The 23,621-nt window shown below is 39.1% G+C and overlaps 2 protein-coding genes across 3 annotated transcripts in view; one reads left to right on the forward strand and one right to left on the reverse strand.

Moving 5' to 3' along the window:
- LOC137084878 (complement C1q and tumor necrosis factor-related protein 9) overlaps positions 1-23,621 on the reverse strand; it is a 367,307-nt gene that overhangs the window by 140,436 nt on the left and 203,250 nt on the right. The gene's annotated exons all lie outside the window — the stretch shown is intronic.
- Positions 271-22,071, forward strand: LOC137084876 (protein IWS1 homolog). Of its 2 annotated transcripts, XM_067451417.1 has the most exons (16): positions 271-597; positions 4,474-4,541; positions 5,010-5,550; positions 8,442-8,492; positions 8,614-8,821; positions 8,965-9,022; positions 9,355-9,467; positions 9,551-9,701; positions 12,856-12,938; positions 14,400-14,529; positions 15,724-15,841; positions 15,918-16,029; positions 18,325-18,381; positions 19,106-19,217; positions 19,389-19,533; positions 21,817-21,954. In XM_067451417.1, the coding sequence occupies exons 1-15, from the start codon at positions 570-572 to the stop codon at positions 19,512-19,514; spliced, it is 1,956 nt and encodes a 651-aa protein (XP_067307518.1). In that variant the 5' UTR covers positions 271-569; the 3' UTR covers positions 19,515-19,533; positions 21,817-21,954. The 2 variants fall into 2 exon arrangements, with proteins under 2 accessions (XP_067307518.1, XP_067307517.1); XM_067451416.1 differs by lacking the exon at positions 19,389-19,533 and having other exon boundaries at positions 272-597; positions 21,817-22,071.

Raw genomic sequence — 23,621 nt, forward strand, 5'->3', positions numbered from 1 at the left:
ATTACATGAGTTAGCTATAGTCCAAAAATCATGTTTTACTTCAACGAGTAAAACATGAAAGTGGTTTCTGACCTGAAAATTACATTTATGTATATAAAATTGTGTAAACAAAATAAAAAGATTAAGTATGTAAAATTGTGTTTTTGGAACAAATGTATTTGATTTGTAATTATATAATCATTTGACGAAAAAAACGCGCGCTTGCGATGCCCCGCCCCTGAAACGATGACGTTCTGACTGACGTAATTTCAAAGCGCCGGCCCTCACGCACGCATGCGTCCTCTGGGCGGCGGCACCATTTTAGAGGAAGAAAGGAGAGCTGGGACAGTTTTTGACCATCAGTAATACATCGATATTGTTATTAATAAAGGCTCATGTGACAGACGGGACAGATTGAAGATCTCCGCGGGTCCACAGAAGGACCGGGTTCTGACGCTGCGATACCGGCAGATCTGACATCAGCTCAGCGTCTGCTCGGGGTTAATTGTTGTTATTCGTCAGTGTGTGTGTGAGAGAGAGAGTGTGTGTTCAGGTGAAATTGAAGCAGTGCGGTTCCGTCCACAGTCCAGATGGATGGAGACGAGGAGATCCGCTCAGGTACCAGAACCACAACACATACCAGACACCTAACAAACAGTACCATGGTAAAACCACGCTAACACCATGGTATTTTTAGCTTAGCATAGCGTAAAATGTAGCACACATACATACCATTCGTTGGACAAGTATCATGGTTATGTCATGCATTTGGACATGTACTATGGTAAAACCATGGTATTTTTTTTAGCATATCATGATGTTTGAGTGTAGTACACATGCATTACCATATAATTCATTAAAGTACCATGGTATTCTCATGTTTTTTGGACATTTACCATGGTAATGTCATGCATTTAGACATATACTATGGTATTTTTTTAGCACAGCATGGTGTGTGGCTGTAGTACACGTGCATCACCATATATCCCATTAAAGTACCATGGTATTCTCATGTTTTTTGGACATTTACCATGGTAATGTCATGGTATTTTTAGCGTAGCATGGTATGTGGCTGTAGTACACACATGCATTGCCGTATAAATCATCAACGTACCATGGTATTCTCATATTTATTTGGACATTTACTGTGGTAAAACCATGGTATTTTGGCATGGTGTGTGGCTGATGCATTACTATATATCCCATTAAAGTACCATGGTATTTTCATGTTTTTTGGACATTTACTATGGTAATGACATGCATTTGGACGTGTACTGTGGTAAAACCATGGTATTTTTAGCATAGCATGGTGTGTGCCTGTATTACCATATAATCCATCAAAGTGCCATGGTATTCTTATGTTTTTTGGGCATTTACCATGGTAATGCCATGAATTTGGACATGTACCATGGTAAAATCATGGTATTTTTAGTATAGCATGGTGTTTGAGTGTAGCACACATTTATTACCATATAATTCATCAAAGTACCATGGTATTCTCATGTTTTTTTGGACGTTTAAGGTAATAATGTCATGTATTTGGACAGGTACTGTGGTAAAACCATGGTATATTTTTAGCATAGCATGGTGTTTGTGTAGCACACGTGTATTACAATATAATCCATCAAAGTGCCATGTTATTCTAATGTTTTTTGCACGTTTACCATGGTAATGTCATGCATTTTTTGGATTTGTACCATGGTAAAATCATGGTATTTTTAGTATAGCATGGTGTTTGATGAATTTTATGCTAATGTATGCGTGTTTTTGGACATGTACCATGGTAATGTCATGCATTTGGACATGTGTGTTAGTCCACATGTCACGTGTTAGTGTATAGCATGGTGTTTGAGTGTAGCATGTGCATTACTGTGTAATTCATCATTGTACCATGGCAATGTTGTTTTTGGTCAGATTATATGTACTATGATCTCCATGGGCGTCAGTTTGGTTTGAAATGTGCTGGGGACAGAGACGTATTCAGAACTGCATTTTTAGAAGTGCTGGGTACAAAGTAGGGATGTGCAATATGTACACACATGTACACATCGCAATGGCTCGCAATATCTGAATGATTTTAATAGGCTACTTCAACATTGTGGAAAGTGTAAGTTTTAGGTCACACATTGGGCAGAGAATAGACTGGGCACACGACTGTTAAAGGTCCCGTTCTTCACGATTCCATCTTTTAAACTTTAGTTAGTGTGTAATGTTGCTGTTAGAGCATAAATAATACCTGTAAAATTATAAAGCTCAAAGTTCAATGCCAAGCGAGATATTTTATTTAACAGAAGTTCCCTTTCGAAGCCTACAGCGAGCGGCCGGTTTGGTCTACACCGCTGCACTTCCTGCTGTGATGACGTCACTAGAACCGTTTGTTGACTAAAGCTCCGCCCACAAGAACACGCAAAATAGGGGGCGTGGTCTCGCTGCTCTCCCACGTGGAGAAGAGCGCGCATTCAGCGCTTGCATCGCCCCGTTATGGTAAGAGGCGGGACCTTTCCGGGCAAAGTGCGCTTAGCTGCTGTCCAATCACAACACGGGAAGCGCTGGCCCAATCAGAACTCGTTACGTGTTTCTGAAGGAGGGACTTCATAGAACAAGGAAATCATCAGGCCGTTTTTAGGACAGAGGAAACAGCGCTGTACAGATAAGTCAACTGTGTGAAAAATACTGTGTTTACACGCGAAACATGAACTCATGTTATATTGCACACTGTAAACATAATCACAGCTTCTAAAACACGCGAACAACGGGACCTTTAAATAAATTTAAATAAAGAGTTATTAAACGCTATAATTTGCGAAAAACAATAACTTGCAGTCTTGCGCTGTTTGACACACGCACCGAAACGTGAACAATGTGTGACACAAATGTTGGCTAAAACACTGCTGGTCACTTTCAGAAGTTGTAGCGATGTTTTCTTTTCCTAGAAAGAATGTGAAACAAATGGTTTCATTCTCAGTTTTTAAATAATTTTTAAAATATAATTGAAATTGATTTTACACACTAATTGCAATATCGTATCGCATATCGAATATCGCATTTTTCTTCGATATCGCTCAGCCCAAGTACAAAGATGCATTCATTTTTCTTTTCTCTTTCGCACAGGTCATGTTTTGAAAGATGATGTCCTGTAGCTTAATGTAAACAAATAAAAACGTTTAAAATTATGATGGGTTCATGTCCGAAAGCCGCAAGTTTTCAAAAATTAGACATATGACCCACTTATCTGCTTCATAAGTACCATGTTGACAATATGACATGGCCATGATGTGGTTTAATGTACCTAAACAATGATTACCAAATTTCTCTCATGTTGCTCCTCATGACCACTGAAAACGGAAACAAATTCTAACCCAAAATCCGGCCTTGCTCTACATTATCCCACTTTTATTTGACACAAAATATCGATTTAAAAGGGAGTTTATTGATTTAAAGGTGCACTATGCAACTTTCCGTCCACTGGAGGGCGTCTATTCTAAACAAATGCGTAGTTTGATGACGCCAAGTGTGAGCTCGGTATTTTGGGACATGTGGTCTTCACCTCACAGCCGGTGGGAAATAGGACTCGGGCAGAAATCACGTTGATGGATGCGGTTATTAACGTTACTGTAGTGTAAAGCAGAGCAGGAGCGAGTGTTGTGGAGCTGAGCACGGCCGCTGGAGCGATTGTTACACACACACGGCTCGCGAGTACCGGGACTTTTATTATGACGGGACGAGACACAGTCGCCGCGCGCGCACTTCCGCTTTTTCCGGTTATGATTATGAGGTAAAGCAGCTCTGTTTATCATATTAGATACATTTAAGTGTGTTTAAAATGATGTTATGACGTTCCTCTGTGCGTTCGCTCGGCGCTGCTGTGACATGTTCACACTGCTTAGAGTAAAGCGCTTCTGCAGAATAAAACCGAGGGTAGCGCAGATATGACGCGATTGACAGGCGACTCCCTCAGACGCTATGCTGACACGTCCCGGTCTTTAGTTAAAATAGCAATTTTTCACAATTTACAAATATTTGGAAACATTTGGGATATTGTAAATACTCAACTGAACAACATGTGGCCTAGTGACACTGGCCTAAGTGTTTTTTTTAAATATTTTACTGCAAAAATACTACATAGTGCACCTTTAAACACGATTGTATTGCTTCCGCTAAAGAAAATAGTCAGTGCCGTCTCTACGGTTAGAATCCTGCTGCGTCCGTAGTTTTTCATGGCAACTTAGCAGCGGTCTGATATCAAGAAATATAACACACCGCATTCTACAGTGGGATTCAACCAAGCCATGAAATCATTTGATTTAAATCCCAGTACAATTGACCATATCTACACACCACATCTTCTGCACTACAAATTTTGGTGGGTACAAAAATTTTAGCTGAAATCAAGGCCTATGATGATCTGGTACTGTAACATGCTGCTGACAGGACTTTTGTAAGTGTCTTTGTCGTCTTGTATTAATGGTGTTGTGTGTGAATGTGTTTGCTCAGATGATGGCAGCGCTACTCCCGTGCAGGACGAGCAGGAGGACGCGAGACCCGGATCACGGCAGTCTGAGGTGAGTTTGGATTGGATGTAGGGTTGGCCAATACCGCTGACATGTTGTGTTTCGGCCTGAAGCTCCGCCCTCCACCTATCGACCAATCAGAAAGGGAAGATATTTTGAAGAACGTCAGTAACCAAACAGTTAACTGGAGCCATTGACTTTGACAGTAGGAAAAAAAATACTGTTGAAGTCAATGGCTCCAGTTAACTGTTTGGTTACTGACATTCTTCAAAATATCTTCCCTTGTGTTCAGCTGAAGAAAGACATTCATACAGATTTGAGGGTGAGTAAAGGATGACAGCATTTTAATTTTAAAGTGAACTATCCCTTTAGCTGATGGTGTAAATGTTTTCCCATGTGCCCTCAATCTAATGTGTAATTCTGTTTTGATTTTGTTTTAATGTTCTTGTACAGCACTTTGATTACATTGTGTTGTTTTAAATGTGCTTTATAAATCAATAAACTAAACTTCTGGTGCAGGATGAGGGCAGTGATAACGAGGACGCCACACACGACAGGAAGTCTGAGAACGGCGACAGCGGGTCGGATCATGAGGCCCGTGGAGGAGGAGCGGCGGAGGCGAGCGATTCGGAGCCTGAGCCGCCCCGTCCTGCAGACAGCGATGATGATGAGGAGGCCAGCTCCCCTGTGAAGAGAAGAGCGAGCACCTCTGAAAACGAGGAAGAGGAGGAGAAAGCACACCCCGCTGCCAGCGACTCCGACCGCGAGGAGACGGAGGAGAAGAAGAGGAGCAGCCCGAAATCAGACGCAGCGGGCAGCGACTCGGACGACGATAAACCCAAACAGAAAACTCAGAGAGACTCTGATGCAGAGGAAGATGAGGATGAGGAGGATGGAGGGAGGAAGGAGAAGGAGAAGGGAAAGTGGAAAGCTGTGATGAACTCAGACAGTGAGGAAGAGGAGGAGAGGCCGAAGGAGGAAGCAGGGAGCGAAGACGACGAAGCGCCCAAACGACGCGCTCTGGCCAGTGACGATGACGATGATGAAGATGAGAAGCCTGGTATGTGTGTTTTACTTGTAAGCAACTTGTAGTGTTATTTAAAATAATTTTCATATACATGTATGCATATAATATATATGATTATTTATAATTATGAGTATTATATTTATAATGTTGCTATATTGGCTTTTAAAAATATTTTAATTGTATTCTTATTAATATTAGTATTCATAATGTTATTATAATTTGACTAATTATTATATTATATTTATAATGCATTATAATCTGATTATAATATATATACATATATACAGGGAGTGCAGAATTATTAGGCAAGTTGTATTTTTGAGGATTAATTTTATTATTGAACAACAACCATGTTCTCAATGAACACAAAAAACTCATTAATATCAAAGCTGAATATTTTTGGAAGTTTTAGTTTTTAGTTTTAGCTATTTTAGGGGGATATCTGTGTGTGCAGGTGACTATTACTGTGCATAATTATTAGGCAACTTAACAAAAAACAAATTTATACCCATTTCAATTATTTATTTTTACCAGTGAAACCAATATAACATCTCAACATTCACAAATATACATTTCTGACATTCAAAAACCAAACAAAAACAAATCAGTGACCAATATAGCCACCTTTCTTTGCAAGGACACTCAAAAGCCTGCCATCCATGGATTCTGTCAGTGTTTTGATCTGTTCACCATCAACATTGCGTGCAGCAGCAACCACAGCCTCCCAGACACTGTTCAGAGAGGTGTACTGTGTTCCCTCCTTGTAAATCGCACATTTGATGATGGACCACAGGTTCTCAATGGGGTTCAGATCAGGTGAACAAGGAGGCCATATCATTAGATTTTCTTCTTTTATACCCTTTCTTGCCAGCCACGCTGTGGAGTACTTGGACGCGTGTGATGGAGCATTGTCCTGCATGAAAATCATGTTTTTCTTGAAGGATGCAGACTTCTTCCTGTACCACTGCTTGAAGAAGGTGTCTTCCAGAAACTGGCAGTAGGACTGGGAGTTGAGCTTGACTCCATCCTCAACCCGAAAAGGCCCCACAAGCTCATCTTTGATGATACCAGCCCAAACCAGTACTCCACCTCCACCTTGCTGGCGTCTGAGTCGGACTGGAGCTCTCTGCCCTTTACCAATCCAGCCACGGGCCCATCCATCTGGCCCATCAAGACTCACTCTCATTTCATCAGTCCATAAAACCTTAGAAAAATCAGTCTTGAGATATTTCTTGGCCCAGTCTTGACGTTTCAGCTTGTGTGTCTTGTTCAGTGGTGGTCGACTTTCTGCCTTTCTTACCATGGCCATGTCTCTGAGTATTGCAATCCTTGTGCTTTTGGGCACTCCAGTGATGTTGCAGCTCTGAAATATGGCCAAACTGGTGGCAAGTGGCATCTTGGCAGCTGCACGCTTGACTTTTCTCAGTTCACGGGCAGTTATTTTGCGCCTTGGTTTTTCCACACGCTTCTTGCGACCCTGTTGACTATTTTGAATGAAACGCTTGATTGTTCGATGATCACGCTTCAGAAGCTTGGCTATTTTAAGACTGCTGCATCCCTCTGCAATATATCTCACTATTTTTGACTTTTCTGAGCCTGTCAAGTCCTTCTTTTGACCCATTTTGCCAAAGGAAAGGAAGTTGCCTAATAATTATGCACACCTGATATAGGGTGTTGATGTCATTAGACCACACCCCTTCTCATTACAGAGATGCACATCACCTAATATGCTTAATTGGTAGTAGGCTTTCCAGCCTATACAGCTTGGAGTAAGACAACATGTATAACGAGGATGATGTGGTCAAAATACTCATTTTCCTAATAATTCTGCACTCCCTGTATATGTATATATATATAAAATTATAATGCATTATTATATTATTATTATTATAATAATTAGATTATATTAGCATTACAAACATATTATATTTCAGATTATAAGGGTAATAATTCAATATATAATTTTAATATATAATATATTTTTTAAATTATGGATTTAAAAAAAACACAAAAAAATATATATATATTATATTGATTACTTGTGATTACTTATATTACTTATATTATTTATTATTTATATTTATTCTCTCCGCCCAAATACTGTAAATGCTCATAATCTACGTCTTCTGACTAAACGTAACCGTGACCTTATACTGTTCATATTTTTATTCGTAGAATTTTTTATTACCGTATTGTATTGTTTATGTGCACTGGAAGCTTCAGCACCAAAAAAAATTCCTTGTGTGTGAAAGCACACTTGGCAATAAAGCTCTTTCTGATTCTGATATATATATATATATTTAAAAAAATTTAAATCCATAATTTAACAAATACATTAAATTATTAATAATTATTTTAATGTCATTTATAATATTATAATTATAATACTATGAGTTCTATATTTTTTATTATATTAATAATATTAAATATAATGTTTTGTTATCTATCTATTTATAATCTAATACATTATAATCTGATTTTTATATATAAAAATAATCTGATTATAATAGATTATCATAACGCTGTGTAAATTAATATTTTATATTATGTGTGTGTATCTATAAATATTATTGTATTTATAATATTATAATTTAACTATTATAATAAAATTATATATTTAAGTATAACGCTTAATCTTAAATATGTTTTTAATGCTAATATAATCTAATAATTATAATATTATTTATTGTATTATAATGCATTATAATTTTATATATTTTATATGCTCAACAATAACATAATTGTACATTGTATTACTAATAGTATAAATTATTATATATATATATAATAATTTATACTATTAGTAATATAATGTTATTGTTTAACAATATATTATTATAGTCTGATCATTATAATTACAATTTTATTCAAATAACTCAGAATAATATATCAGTGATCATGTTTTGTTGTGAATTGTCTTCCAGTGAAGAGGAAGAAGGCCGTTCTGTCGGACAGTGAGGAAGATGAAGAGAAAGGTACTCTCCGTCTGTCATTAACACTCACTGCGTGATGTCACCTGATGATGATGATGATGGTGGTGATGTCACCTGATGATGATGTCAACTGTTGATGATGTTGGTGGTTGTGACTCTGTAGAGGTGAAGAAGAGCAGGCTGGTGTCTGATGAGGAAGACTCTGGCAGTGACGAAGGCTCTGGAGCTCCTGATAAGAGTTTAGCAGCTAAACTGAAGGAGCTGGGCTCAGACAGCGAGGATGAGGAGGACGCGATGAAGACGGATACAGGGAAGAAGGACGAGAAGACTCTGTTCGGCAGCGACAGCGACTCCGGCGGCGACGAGGAAGAGTTAGTGATTGTAACACTCTCTCTCTCTCTGTCTCTGTCTCTCTCTCTCTCTCTCTCTCTCTCTCTCTCTCTCTCTCTCTCTCTCTCTCTCTCTCTCTCTCTCTCTCTCTCTCTGTGTGTAACTGTCTCTTTCTGTCCATCAGGAAAATGATCGCAGACATCTTCGGAGAGTCTGGCGATGAGGAGGAGGAGGAGTTTACGGTGAGCTCTGTGACCTTCTCCTATATAGTTTAGTGTTTATATCACTTTATGAGTAGCCTGTCGTGGTCATACTCAACTCTAGTCAGAATATGAGTCTGATGCTCCATTGGGCTGTGATTATGGGGCGTTTCAACCCAACCAGGAAAGACCTCAATTGGACAGACCAATGTGATATATAGACCCATGAGTGTGAATTTTAGCAGGCTACCATGCCAAAATAAGGGTTGTGGGTGGGGCTGAGTTCGGCTGCCTTCAAGGCTACTTTATGAGTGGAGTGTACTGTGTATAAGTGCAATGATTCATTTGTTGTGTGTGTGTGTGTGTGTGTTCAGGGCTTCAATCAGGAGGAGCTGGAGGGCGAGCGGGCGCAGTCTCAGGTGTCGGGACAGACGGGAATGGACAACGACTCAGATTCAGATGATGATGTGGACAGAAGTGGGAAAGAGTGAGTGATTCCCTCCATCCGTTAGTATAGCGTTAAGAGTGTTTTGTACATGCATGAGATGTAATCGTGTGTGTGTGTTGCAGCCTGTCCTCCATGTCAGACTTTGACATGATGTTGGCCCGGAAGAAAGCTCAGAGTGGCAAACGCAGGCGGAATCGAGACGGAGGGACGTTCATCAGCGATGCTGACGATGTCGTGAGCGCGATGATCACCAAAATGACAGAAGCTGCAGAGGTGTGTGTGTGTGTGTGTGTTACAGGTTCTGGGTTATTAACTCCTTTCCTGCCAAACATGGGATTTTCCGTTATTTGTGAGAGAACGCATCCAGGCCGAAACCTGAATTTTCCGTGTTTTCACTGTCGGACACGAGGGGGCGCTATTACACACATTCTGAATGAGTACAGCATCTCCTGATCAAAACACACGAGAGTAAGATGCAGTAAAACGATTGATTGTGTGTAAGCAGATGCATATGAAAAATAACATGATCATCATCATTAAAGAGCATATGAATCAAAACTGCCTAATGTCAGTGAATGAGATGAGGAGCTCCAGGACTGAAGCATTAGAGGTGTTGATGGACTCTATCTCCTCATCTGTGTTTGATCATCTCTCAATCTGATCTGGAGTCAGTCTTACACCAACATTTTTATTGCCTGCTCAGATATTCATAAACAAAATATTCTATGGGCTATTAAATTTAGGTGAAAATGGTCAAAAACCCTGGCGGTGGATGGCAATTTTTTTTTTTAATTCTGGCGGGGAAAGAGTTAACCCTCTAGGCGCCTACGGTCGGGTTTACTCGACAAGATGCGTCACTGAATAAAACGGCCGATTTTGCCAAATAAGTTGTCAAATTTCATTCAACCTCCCCTCCACTAGATGGTAGACATGTCGTACTTTATCCCCGACTCATACAAACATCATGATTCTATACAAAATCTACGAGCAAGAGCGCAATGAATCAGTGCAAACCAAAGCAGAGCTGACGTGCGAGTGAGCTGTCTTCTGACCGTGTGCCTCTCTGCGATCACGGTGACAGTATTGTGGTGGAGACTTTATCAAACGCCACTGGGTATGTTAGATGAGGTCGAAGGATTCATAGAACAGTTCGGTGGCAGGGTGGGGAGTCAAAATGACAGCAACAGTGATCGTGGCTGCGCACACTGCGCGCGCGAGGCAGATCTGGGCGTGAGCAGACGCGCTGTGACACGGGGCAGGGGCTATTATGCATAATATATAATGTATATGTGCCACATATATGGAATCAGAGTGCCTACTGTATGTAGTAAATGAAAAATCTCTACAGCAAAAGGCAAACCGCTACATGCATTTGGTTGTTTCTACTATTTATTAGTAGGGGTGTCCCTGACCAAGGATTTACACATTCGAATCAGAATTTTCGAATCTCTCTATGGTCGACCGATAGTCGAAACATCTATGTGTGTGTAAACCATAGACTGGAAAAAAATAAACGGTATAAATGGGTTGGGAAGGGCAGGACACTGGTCAGCAGGAGGCTAAGACTATTTTTATTTTACTTTACACGGCACACAGCCACCACTTTTAATAAAGTGATCAAAACTAGGCTACACTACACATTCGTAAATGAACCATTCTCTCATAACATTTAAAAGCTGCGATCGAAACAGAACATCACACAAATACATAAAAGAACATTTGGATAAATAAACCTAAAAAATACCTGCCTAGAGAGGAAAAGAACACTGAGTGCGTTTATAATGCACGATCTTAAGCCGATTGTGCCTAAAGGGGGTCGCACACCGGACTGAAGCTCAGCGCCGTGTCTCAGGATCTCACACCAGGCAGACGTGAACATTATAAACACGCAAGCTCAATTTTGAATCAACTTCTGACAGAAGAGCTGCACGATGAGTGTATCTTAGGCCTAGTCCACACGTACACGGGTATTTTTATTACCGGAGTTTTTCCTCCTCCGTTTTAAAAAACAATCGCGTCCACACGAGCACGGTTTTAAAAAAAAATCTGTCCACATGAGAACGCAAAACTACGCTATGATTGGCTGCCTGATTTCCACATGGGTCCCATCCACGGCACCGATGCACATTGCACTGACTGAGGGATGCCATGAGCTCAAGTGAAACCCTTCTACAAGTTCCTTTACTTTGGACTTAGTGACAGGTAACTGTATATACACAGGTGCAGGGCCGAAGTGGACTGTAATAGCTTCACACACTTGCTTTACTATTTTGTATTATTGCATTCTGGCGACTTTTTTCTGCAATACAATGAAACTGAACATGTATCTGTAGGCTGTGATAAGCGTTGTTAGAATCCACCGCATAGACTCGACACACGTAAATCAAAAGGAGATAATGTGGAAAATCTGACGTCAAACATAGGAGAGAGCGGCGCGCACTTCGACTTAAAAAGCCGAAATCTCCGGTTTCACCATCTACACGACAACGCTGTAACCGGAGTTTCTAAAAATCTTCACCCTGGCCGGAGTTTTCAAAAAAGTCCGGTTTCAGTAACCGGATACAGCGTTTGCGTGTGGACGAACAGCCAAACCGCGTAGAAAAAGCTGCGGTTTTGAAAATACCCGTGTTTGTGTGGACAGGGCCTTATAGCACAGGGTGAAATCAGTACATTCACGATTTGAGGGAAATATACATTTAATCGCCGCGGACAGGCGTCGAATGCCGCCGTCGGTGTGTGTATGAATTTTAAAGGCGCGGCGCATCCGGTGCGACGCTCAGTGCCCTTAAAGGGGCGATCGCACAGCGCCGCGACACGTCTTTATAACACTAATATTGAGCACCCTCATATTCCCAAAATGGTATGATCCTCGTTTCATAACACCCGCGAAGATTCGACCATGAGATCAGTGGTCGAATCCGGTCCTGCATATCAATGCATCGAATCTTCCACTATTAGGGGTGACCCCTATTTATTAGTAATGATTTACACAGTTTGTTTACTATTTACCTGAACATTCATTATTGTGCAATATATCACACAGAAGGTGAGGGACATTTTGGGAGGAAAGAAGTGCTGCATTTTATCATTTAAACATGTGGCCTTTGATGAAAATTCTATAATCCAAGATTGCCACCACTTTATGATGTCATAATATGCAAATTAGATGGGAAAATGTAATCCCTACAAAAATTTAGGGTCATCCTTAATATTTCTCTAATTTCCAGAAAGTGTCTATCTTTTATCACTTTTAAGATATAGCTGTTTTAAAGTAAGATGTCAAAATCGAACGTTTTAGGAAAAAACCTCTGGCGCCTAAAGGGTTAATAGCTTAATGTGTACAGTATCTGTGACATACTGATGATTTATCAAAGAAAAAAAAATCATGTTTGCAGTAACACACTTGGTGTGTGTGTGTGTGTTTCAGGAGGACCGGACTCTAAACAGTCAGAAGAAACCTGCTCTGAAAAAGCTGATGCTGCTCCCCACAGTAGTGATGCATTTAAAGAAGTGAGTGTTGAAGGATCAACCTGTGTGTGTATTAGGGTGACCACCTGCTCATAATCCCAAGGGGGGACAAAGGTTAAGTTTCTGAGGGACAATGTGGGACACTGCTAATTGCTGATTTATGCTCATGAATAGGCCAACCAATGTGTATTTTTAACATAATATTTTGAACGTTCAATGTATTGACAGATGCACTTCCACTTACAATTTACTTTAGCTATTTTACTTTACTTATTTTTCATTACAATTTATTCACTTTAAATAAATTATAATATAAAATTATAAGATTAACAGAAATTGTAGTTGCTCAACACCACAGGAACAGTAAAAAAAAAGAGTTAAGTTAAAGTTAAACTAAAAGTAAAGTGAACCCCAGAGGTTCACGGAACGAATAGGGGAGGCTGCACTGCAAAAAAAAGGCATTCTTACTTAGTATTTTTGTCTTAATAGTCTAAATATCTAAAAATTCTTATTTTAAGCAAAAACTCTCTTATTAACAAATATTTGTTCCCAAAACAAGACAATTTCTTTTGCTTGATATTTTTTTATTTATATAAGACAAAAATACTAAGTAAGAAAAGCATTTTTTGCAGTGTGAGTGTGTCGTTTGACATCGTATTTTAAGGCTGCAACATACTCCGCAAGAACAGAGAAAAAAGTTCTCGCTCCCAGGGCTCCGAGAACAAAATTACGTCATTTTGTTCTCGCAGTCCTGGTTTGAGAGTTCTCGCAGCTTGTTCTTGACACATCGCCTGAGCAGAACTTTTTTCTTGTGGGTGTCCGAGAACTATTGTGTGATTGGTCAGAGATTTAAAGTGGGCGTGGTTAATGTGGAGAAAAGCAGATGATCGGCACCTGCTTTTCTCATGAAGTATGAATGCACTGGCCAAAACGAACTTTGTTCTTGTTCTTGCCACCTCAAGAAAACGAACACGTCTTTGTTCTTGCAGAGTATGTTCCAAACTTTACTCTCCATGTCCGATTGAGAAAGAGATGTTTTGCAAAGGTCACAAAAAGCTCTCTCGGTATCCACCTCAACACCTTTCAGTCACAAATATTCATTTTCTCAGTCTTGTACCCACTCCTTCTCTTTTTAATTGATAATAGCGGTGCCTCAGACTCCATTTTTCGAATGGGGAGTGTGTCTGGTCTGCGAGTGCGTGCGCTGTCATGACAACAACGAAAAAGTTGACAACAGCATTTCAACTGAGTGTGGCAACAATAGAGTGCTGAACTGTCAAGTAATGTTGGTTTGGCTGCCTGAGGCACGAGGATATAAAGCGACCAACTTTTTTTTGAGAAAGCATTAATTATGCGCGACACGGTCTCAATTTGCGGGACGCATGAATTTGGCTTCAAACGCTGTGCGCGCAGGCGCTACGCGGGACGGGTGATCACCCTAGTGTGTATCAGCTGTACCTTCAGGACAAAAGCAAACGTGTGTGTGTGTGTGTGCTCGTGCAGACAGGACCTGAAGGAGACGTTTATAGACAGCGGTGTGATGTCGGCCATAAAGGAATGGATCAGTCCTCTCCCGGACAAGAGTCTCCCAGCGCTGAAGATCCGAGAGGAACTGCTCAAGATCCTGCAGGAAGTGAGTCTGCCACATGAGTTTAAACACAACTAAACTACTGAAGATGTCCAACATATGTCCTGTACTTGTGTTTGTTTTTTTATTTACATTTTTATTTTTGTCATAGATTTATTATCGTGGTCATAAAATATACACTTATGCATTTTATACTTATTATTATTATTATTATTATTTTTTTTTTTTTTTTTTTTTAAATATTATTATACTTATACTTAATATTAATATATATATATACTGACCAGCTTCCCTGTCCCTGCTGAAGAAAAGCTTCCCCACAACATTATGCTGCCACCACCATATTTCATGTGGTGTGTTCAGGGTGATGTGCAGTGTTAGGTTTCCTCCACACATAGCATTTGTGCCGTATTCTTTCCGTTTACGGATGATGGATTGTACAGTTATCCGTGAGACGTTCAAGGGTTGGGATATTGATGTAAAACCTAACCCTGCTTTAAACTTCTCCACAACTTTATTCCGGACCTGCTCTTTGGTCTTTATGATGCTGTTTGTTCACTAATGTTCTCTAACAAACCCCTGAGGGCGTCACAGAACCGCTTTATTTATACTGAGATTAAATTACACACAGGTGGACTCTATTTACTAGTTAGGTGACGTCTGAAGGCAGTTAGTTCCACTGGATTTTAGTTAGGGGGAATCCGAGTAAAGGAGGCTCTATACTTAACACATTTTATTTGTAAAAATTGTGGACACCATTTATTATTTTCCTTCCAATTCACAATTATGTGCTCTTTTGTGTTTGTCTATCACCTAAAATCCCAATAAAATACAATTTGTGGTTGCAACGGGTTACACCAATCAGGCATAACATTATGACCACAGACAGGTGAAGTGAATAACACAGATGATCTCTTCATCACGGCTCCTGTTAGTGGGTGGGATATATTAGGCAGCAAGTGAACATTTTGTCCTCAAAGTTGTGTTAGAAGCAGGAAAAATGGGCAAGGGTAAGGATTTGAGCGAGTTTGACAAGGGCCAGATTGTGACGGCTAGACGACTGGGTCAGAGCATCTCCAAAACTTGCAGCTTTTGTGGGCTGTTCCCGGTCTGCAGTGGTCAGTATCTATCAAAAGTGCTCCAAGGAAGGAACAGCGGAGAACCGGCCACAGGGTCATGGGCGGCCAAGGCTCAGTGATGCATGTGGGGTTGTAATTAAACACATTTGTTTGTTCACAGTTACCCAGTGTGAGTCAGGAAACACTGAAGCTCAGTGGAATCGGCCGAGCCGTCATGTACCTCTACAAACACCCGAAAGAGTCCCGGCCGAACAAAGACCTCGCGCTCAAACTCATCAGTACGAACTCTCTTTAACTGGAGTGTATCCATATATGTTTGTGTGTGTTCGTGCTGTAATCTGTGTGTGTGCACAGATGAGTGGTCGCGGCCCATCTTCGGTTTGACGTCCAACTACAAGGGAATGACGAGAGAAGAGCGACAGCAGAGAGACCTGGACCAGCAGATCGCCCCGCGCCGGCGCCTCAGGTAACACTCAGCTCTTCATCAGGGACGCTCTCCTCATCCCTCACTTCTCACCTCCCTCCTCATCCCTCACTCCTCACCTCCCTCCTCTTCCTCTGTGTGTAAGTGAGCCTCAGGCGTCTGAGAGGCCGGATGAGCCAGATGTCTTTGCCCCTACACTTAGGTTCTGTGTGTGTGTCTGAGAGTGAGTGTGTGTATTTGAGTGAGTGTGAGTGTGAGTGTGTGTGTGTGTGTGTGTGTCTGAGAGTGAGTGAGTGTCTGAGAGCGAGTGTGTGCGCGTGTCTGAGAGTGAGAGTGTGTGTGTCTCTGTGTGCAGGCACGATCCTCAGGAGTTCAGGTATGTTTTCTAACACTGGTGTGTGTGTGTGTGTGTGTGTGAGAAAGCGACTCGTTCTATTCTCTTTTATTCTATTCCATCAGATTCCATTTGACCAGAATCTGTTCAAATTAGAGCCGCACAATTATTCAAGATGTTTCCTCGGTTCACGGAGATTCAGGTTTTAGTTGATCATATTCGACTCTTTGATCAGACTCAGTTGATTCTAAAACTCTATCACATTCTGTTCTGTCGGTCGTTTCAAATTCTGTTCTGTCGTTCCAAAAATCTTTTCTATAGTTTCAAATTCTGTTCTATCGTTCCAAATTCTGTTCTATCGTTTCAAATTTTGTTCTATAGTTTTAAATTCTGTTCTACCGTTCCGTCGTTACAAATTCTGTTCTATCGTGCAGAATTCTGTTCTACCATTCTGAATTCTGTTCTGTCGTTTCAAATTCTGTTCTGTCTGTCATTTCAAATTCTGTTCTATCGTTCCAAAATTATTTTCTGTCATTTCAAATTCTGTTCTACCGTTCCAAATTCTATCTTTCAAATTCTGTTCTATCGTTACAATTTTTGTTCTATCGTTTCAAATTCTGTTCTACCGTTCCGAAATCTATCGTTTCAAATTCTGTTCTATCGTTCCAAAATTATTTTCTATCTGTGCTACCGTTCAAAAATTATTTTCTATCTGTGCTACCGTTCCGAATTCTGTTATGTCGTTACAATTTTTGTTCTATCGTTTCAAATTTTGTTCTATCGCTTCAAATTTTGTTCTATCGTTTCAAATTCTGTTCTATCGTTCCAAAATTATTTTCTATCATTTCAAATTCTGTTCTACCGTTCCGAATTCTGTTATGTCGTTACAATTTTTGTTCTATCGTTTCAAATTCTGTTCTATCGTTTCAAATTCTGTTCTACCGTTCCGAAATCTATCGTTTCAAATTCTGTTCTATCGTTCCAAAATTATTTTCTATCATTTCAAATTCTGTTCTACCGTTCCGAATTCTGTTATGTCGTTACCATTTTTGTTCTATCGTTTCAAATTCTGTTCTATCGTTTCAAATTTTGTTCTATCGTTTCAAATTATGTTCTATAGTTCCAAATTCTGTTCTATCGTTTCAAATTCTGTTCTATAGTTCCAAATTCTGTTCTATCATTTCAAATTCTTTTCTACCGTTCCGAATTCTGTTTTGTCGTTACAAAGTCCAAATTCTGTTCTATCGTTTCAAATTCTGTTCTATCGTTTCAAATTTTCTGTCGTTTCAAATTCTGTTCTATCGTTTCAAATTTTGTTCTACCGTTCCGAATTCTGTTATGTCGTTACCATTTTTGTTCTATCGTTTCAAATTCTGTTCTACCGTTTCAAATTTTGTTCTATCGTTTCAAATTATGTTCTATCGTTCCAAATTCTGTTCTATCGTTTCAAATTCTGTTCTATAGTTCCAAATTCTGTTCTATCATTTCAAATTCTTTTCTACCGTTCCGAATTCTGTTTTGTCGTTACAAAGTCCAAATTCTGTTCTATCGTTTCAAATTCTGTTCTATCGTTTCAAATTCTGTTCTGTCGTTTCAAATTCTGTTCTGTCGTTTCAAAATCTCTTCTGTCGTTTCATATTCTGTTCTGTCATTTCAAATTATGTCCTGTTGAGATTCTCTGCTGAACTCTATCAGTGTCCTGACCTTTGACCTCTGTCACTCCATTTTCATTCTCTCTCATCTTGAGCTCTTTGATCACTGACGAGTCTCTGCATTCCATTGTGCTGATATCATGCACGTGTGTGTGTGTGTGTGTGTGTGTGTGTGTGATTTTATTGAGGTTTTTGTATTCAGCCGAATGTAATCAAACTGGTCCATCTGTCAGCTGAACCCAAACACACCAAACACACATCTGACTCCAACACTGACCGCATGTTAGCCCGAGCGCATCCCATGATTCCCTTGCTCTCCATCTCAGAGTGTGTGTGTTTGTCCTCCCACAGCTCCGGTGGACAGACTCCTCGCAGAGATCTGGAGAAAGTGCTGACGGGAGAGGAGAAGTACGTGTTTTTTTAATTTTAATTTATTCTCTTGATTTTCTTGAGCTTATCATGTACAAATATGCTACAATTTAAATATAGTATTTATTATATAAATGTGCTTAATCTAATGAAATGAGACATTTCAAAATATGTGCAACATTTTTATTTATTAAGAATCTCAACAATTTTGAGAATAGTTCTTATTTATAAATAAATATTAAATTAATGTAATTTCATTTTATAATAACATAGTAAACTATTTGGATATTATTATATTATTAAATGTTTTTAAGGATTTTTTAAATTAATTGGCATTAATGTTTTTGTTTTGTTTTTATAAATTGCACAATAAATATAAAACCAAAAACTATAATAATAATATAAATACATTCAAAGTATTCATTTTTTTATTGTGTAATTTAAACATTTTAAAGCTGATTTAATAATAAAAAAGAACGCATTATATTGAAATTATTTGTCATATAATTTATAATTTTTAGTTCAATTTTAATGTTAACTAATTAAAATCAGCATTTAATGTTTTATTATATTGACTTGTGTATATATTAAAATGTATTATTTAATCTGGAAAATACATTTTCATGTTAATGAATGAAAATGATTATAATTTATTATTTTATGCTGCTTTATTACAATTAGAATCTACTACAATAATTGTATTATATAATTTTTGTAATTCATAATTTGAATAACTCTCTCTCTCTGTCTCTCTCTCTCTCAGGGCGTTACGGCCCGGTGACCCAGGGTTCTGTGCGAGGGCGCGTGTCCCCATGCCATCCAATAAGGATTACGTGGTTCGGCCCAAATGGAATGTAGATGGTGACTCAAACCGAGTAAGTGGGCGGGGCTAATGTGCAGAGGAATGATTGACAGGTGTCTCTTGCTCAAAGAGTGAGCAGGAAATGTTAAGCTGGATGGAGAGATGTTTCTTTATCTGACTCAAACATACGTAGAGTTGAATCTGATTGGCGGAGGAGGATTCTTTACTGTTATGTGATTGGTAGACAAGCTTTAGGAAAGGCTTGAGCCTGCTGGAAAAGCACAAGCGGCGTTTTGCGGAGGGGCGGAGGCAGCGGCGCCCACAGGGTGCAGTGAAAATCAGCATCGAGGGGAACCGTATGCCCCTGTAGGTCTGCTGAGGTCTGGGCCGTAAGTGTCTGCATGGAGACGGACTAACCTCCATCAGTTCAACCAGAGCAGATCCGGCTCAAATGCACTGCGTTTGTGTGACAGTCACATGACTGAGCCACTAAACCTCAGCACTTTACGTGTGTGTGTGTGTGTGTGTGTGTGTGGGCATGTTTTTGTGACATATGAGGACACAAATGTGTATAATGCAAGCGGCAACCTCCCGCGATCTCTCTTGAAGCCAATAGGGAAGTAATGTAAACTGCAATTCCTCAATTGGCCACTAGGGACAGGCTCCAGAAGGGAGCAGAATCTCATTGAGCCCCATGTTAAAATTCTCAACTTTAAAGCAGAAAAAAACATGTTTACAGCCTGGTACAAATTGTGGTTTTGGCTTATAAGGCTAATTTTGATCTTCATGACAACTCTGAGGGGGGTGAATTTTTTTATAACTCATTCGTTTACGCTATATAAAGCCTTAAGGTTCTGCATAATTAAGGGCGTGGTTACAAGTGGATAGCCACTTATCCGCCGTCTATAGTTATTGCGTCACCTCAGCTCCGTGCACATCCCGCCTTTTTGCCCATTTTCTGTTATCCGGGAGTGACACGCGTTGACTCGCTCACAAGATGGCAACGCCCAGCTCGCCCATACTTTCAGCTTCAGAACGGCTTATCAGAATCCTATGGGTGACGTCACGGACACTACGTCCATATTTTTTTACAGTCTATGGTATAATGCCATGGGTATGACACAGGTATTACAGGAGAGGGTGAAATATGAGGACATTACCCATGTCCCCACTTTTCAAAAGGCTTATAAATCACACAGGAGGAGTTTATTTAGAAAGTAAAAATGCAGAATGTTTCCTGTGATGGGTAGGTTTAGGGGCTGTGTGTGTGTGTGATGGGTAGGTTTAGGGGCAGGGACTGTAAGGAGACAGTATAAAAACCATTTCGCCTATGTAATGTCCCCACATTTCACAAAAACAAACGTGTGTGTTCAGTATTTTACTCGGCCCTCACAAGAACTGGTTTATGTTTTATTGTAGTGGAGTTTCTCCTTTTTAAATGTTTTTTTAGTGCACTTGATTTTGTATGGAAGAGGATTAGGGCCAAGCTAAAAAAAAAAAAATACTGGCATCTCGAGATTAAAGTCACTATAATGAGCAATTAAACTCGTTATATTTGAGAAAAAAGTCTAAATAAAATCTTGAGAATAACGAATTCGATCAGTGTTCATTGCATACCATATGAATAGACACGGCAGAGTTATCACTTAGTCAAGCTATATTTCAGACTTTCTTTCAGTAACAAAGAAATGCTAATTATAGCCTAATTCTGTCATAATTAGTATTCGGAGAGAATTTGCAAGTGGCTAGGCCTTTTTGGAATAAAAAAAACCAGTCCAATTTGCGCGATGTACTCGCTTTTGTACAACATGAAATGAAATATAACAAGTTTTTTCTCGAAATACGACTTTATTCTCAATTTCATGAATTTATTTTCATGATTTTTTGACTTTTTTTTCTTTCTTGAAATTTAATGAGTTTAATCTCGCGTTATAATGACTTTAATCTCGAGATGGTTTAAATGTTTTTTTAGTCTTGCTTGGCCCTAATCCTCTTCCGTATTTTTAATTGACTTTAGTTTCTCTTTTTGTTATTAAAGGGCTACTTCAGCACAGGGTCCTAGAGCACACAGGGCCTGAGTTACATGCTTTCAAAAATGAATTTAAAAGTAATCAAAAAGTGCCTACTTTTTGGGGGGTTATTACAGCTTAGACAACATATACTTACATGTTTATGACTTTTAGCAGTGTTTTATGTAACGTTAAAGGGTTTTACGGTAAAATGACACCAAAACTTAGACCACTGTGTGTGTGTGTGTGTGTGTGTGTGTGTGTGTGTGTGTGTGTGTGTGTGTGTGTGTGTGTGTGTGTGTATGGGTGGCTTTTCAATTTGGGTCGGCCAAATCCAGACGGAAATCCCCAAAAATGGCCCTGGAGTTTACGAAGTTAATTTACTAAATAGATATAAAAAGGAAAGTCATATTTTAAATGCCTTTTTTTGGTTTGTAATAGAATATATTGTTTAAAATGTATAAAAACAAACAATTATTGCAAACATTACATGCAAAAAATTGATCTTATTTGAAAAAATCTATATATTTTTGGCTGTTTTGCATGTAACAATTGCCGTGCAGAGTATTTTGAATGGCCTTGTTTGTGCTTGTATGAGTTCTTTGGCCTCTGCAGTTATTTGAAATGGTCTCGTGTTTGTAGTGACTCCTCTTCTGTCCTCAGGGGCCGATGAAGAAGGGCATGTCCCGTGTGGATAAACAGATGCGACGCTTTGCAGACATTAAGCGGCTGACGAAACCAGGCCATGCAGTGAAGATCAGTGTGGAGGGGAACCGCATGCCCCTCTGACCCTCCAGATCTCTTTCTTTCTCTCTTTTGGTTTTTCTGTCCAGTGTTTTCGGCTCAGGCCTCCCGGGTCTGCCGCGTTTGCTTCTGATGTTTCTTTCATAATAAAGAGTTTCCATGTTCTACATTTTACTCATGTCCTCCCTGCTCTTTTTCTTCCCTTTATTTGTTTTGCACCGTATTAACACAGTGGATATGTACAAGCAAACATGACAAGTGAAAGATTATGATCAAAAATGTCATACTAATCATAGGCTATAATTATATTTGCACTGTAATAATTTTATTGCTGGCACATCATTAATAAGGTTTGTTCATTGAACTCCTCCAGCATGAGCAGGTTATACAGTAATGTACATGTGAACGTCATTTGTTGCAAAGTGTATAAACTAAAAACATGTTCATAAACACCCAAAACAAGCTTTAACCCGTGATATCAGATGGGAAAATCTTCTGCTTGAAAATATTTTCAAAAGTGACCAAAAATCAGAGGAAATGAAGCTAAAATATATTTTCTCATTATATAGTCACTTGTATTTCTTTTCCCAAGGTAAGTGATCAGTGCTTTTGTAGCTCTTGTCTGGAGAATTAGGAGTAATTTAGTAGATCATATTTGTCTTGCTTTAAAACTGGAAACTCAAGGAAAGGCTATTGGCCTCCTCTCATCTCCCTTTCTACAAACACGAAGTCTACAGGATGGGACAGAAGATCGTGCGGTCATCATGGCTCCACAAAACCAAGATGAGAGACAAGAAAAGCCCAGACCAGAACATTCATTTAGTACATTAGAAAATAAGATCCACATCTGAGATCCAGAATAACATCTAACACAGTTACAATTAACTTTTCTTCATGAACTGATATATTCACAATCATTTACCACCGAATCCATAGCTTTCTTTCCTATACAGGGACGTGACGGGGAAGTACGACCTAAATCATACTAATCATGGTCAAAATTATGATCAAAAACGTCATACTAATCATAGTCAAAATTATGATCAAAAACGTCATACTAACCACTGTCGAAATTATGATCAAAAACGTCATACTAACCACTGTCAAAATTATGACCAAAAACGTCATACTAACCACTGTCAAAATTATGACCAAAAACGTCATACTAATCATAGTCAAAATTTTGACCAAAAACGCCATACTAACCACTGTCGAAATTATGACCAAAAACGTCATACTAATCATGGTCAAAATTATGATCAAAAACGTCATACTAATCATGGTCAAAATTATGATCAAAAACGCCATACTAATCATAGTCAAAATTATGATCAAAAACGTCATACTAATCACTGTCGAAATTATGATCAAAAACGTCATACTAACCACTGTCGAAATTATGATCAAAAACGTCATACTAATCATAGTCAAAATTATGACCAAAAACGTCATACTAACCACTGTCGAAATTATGATCAAAAACGTCATACTAACCACTGTCGAAATTATGATCAAAAACGTCATACTAATCATAGTCAAAATTATGACCAAAAACGTCATACTAATCATAGTCAAAATTATGACCAAAAACGCCATACTAACCACTGTCGAAATTATGATCAAAAACGTCATACTAACCACTGTCGAAATTATGATCAAAAACGTCATACTAATCATAGTCAAAATTATGAACAAAAACGTCATACTAATCATAGTCAAAATTA

The sequence above is a fragment of the Pseudorasbora parva genome, chromosome 8, assembly GCF_024679245.1.
Source record: "Pseudorasbora parva isolate DD20220531a chromosome 8, ASM2467924v1, whole genome shotgun sequence".
Lineage (NCBI taxonomy): Eukaryota > Metazoa > Chordata > Actinopteri > Cypriniformes > Gobionidae > Pseudorasbora > Pseudorasbora parva.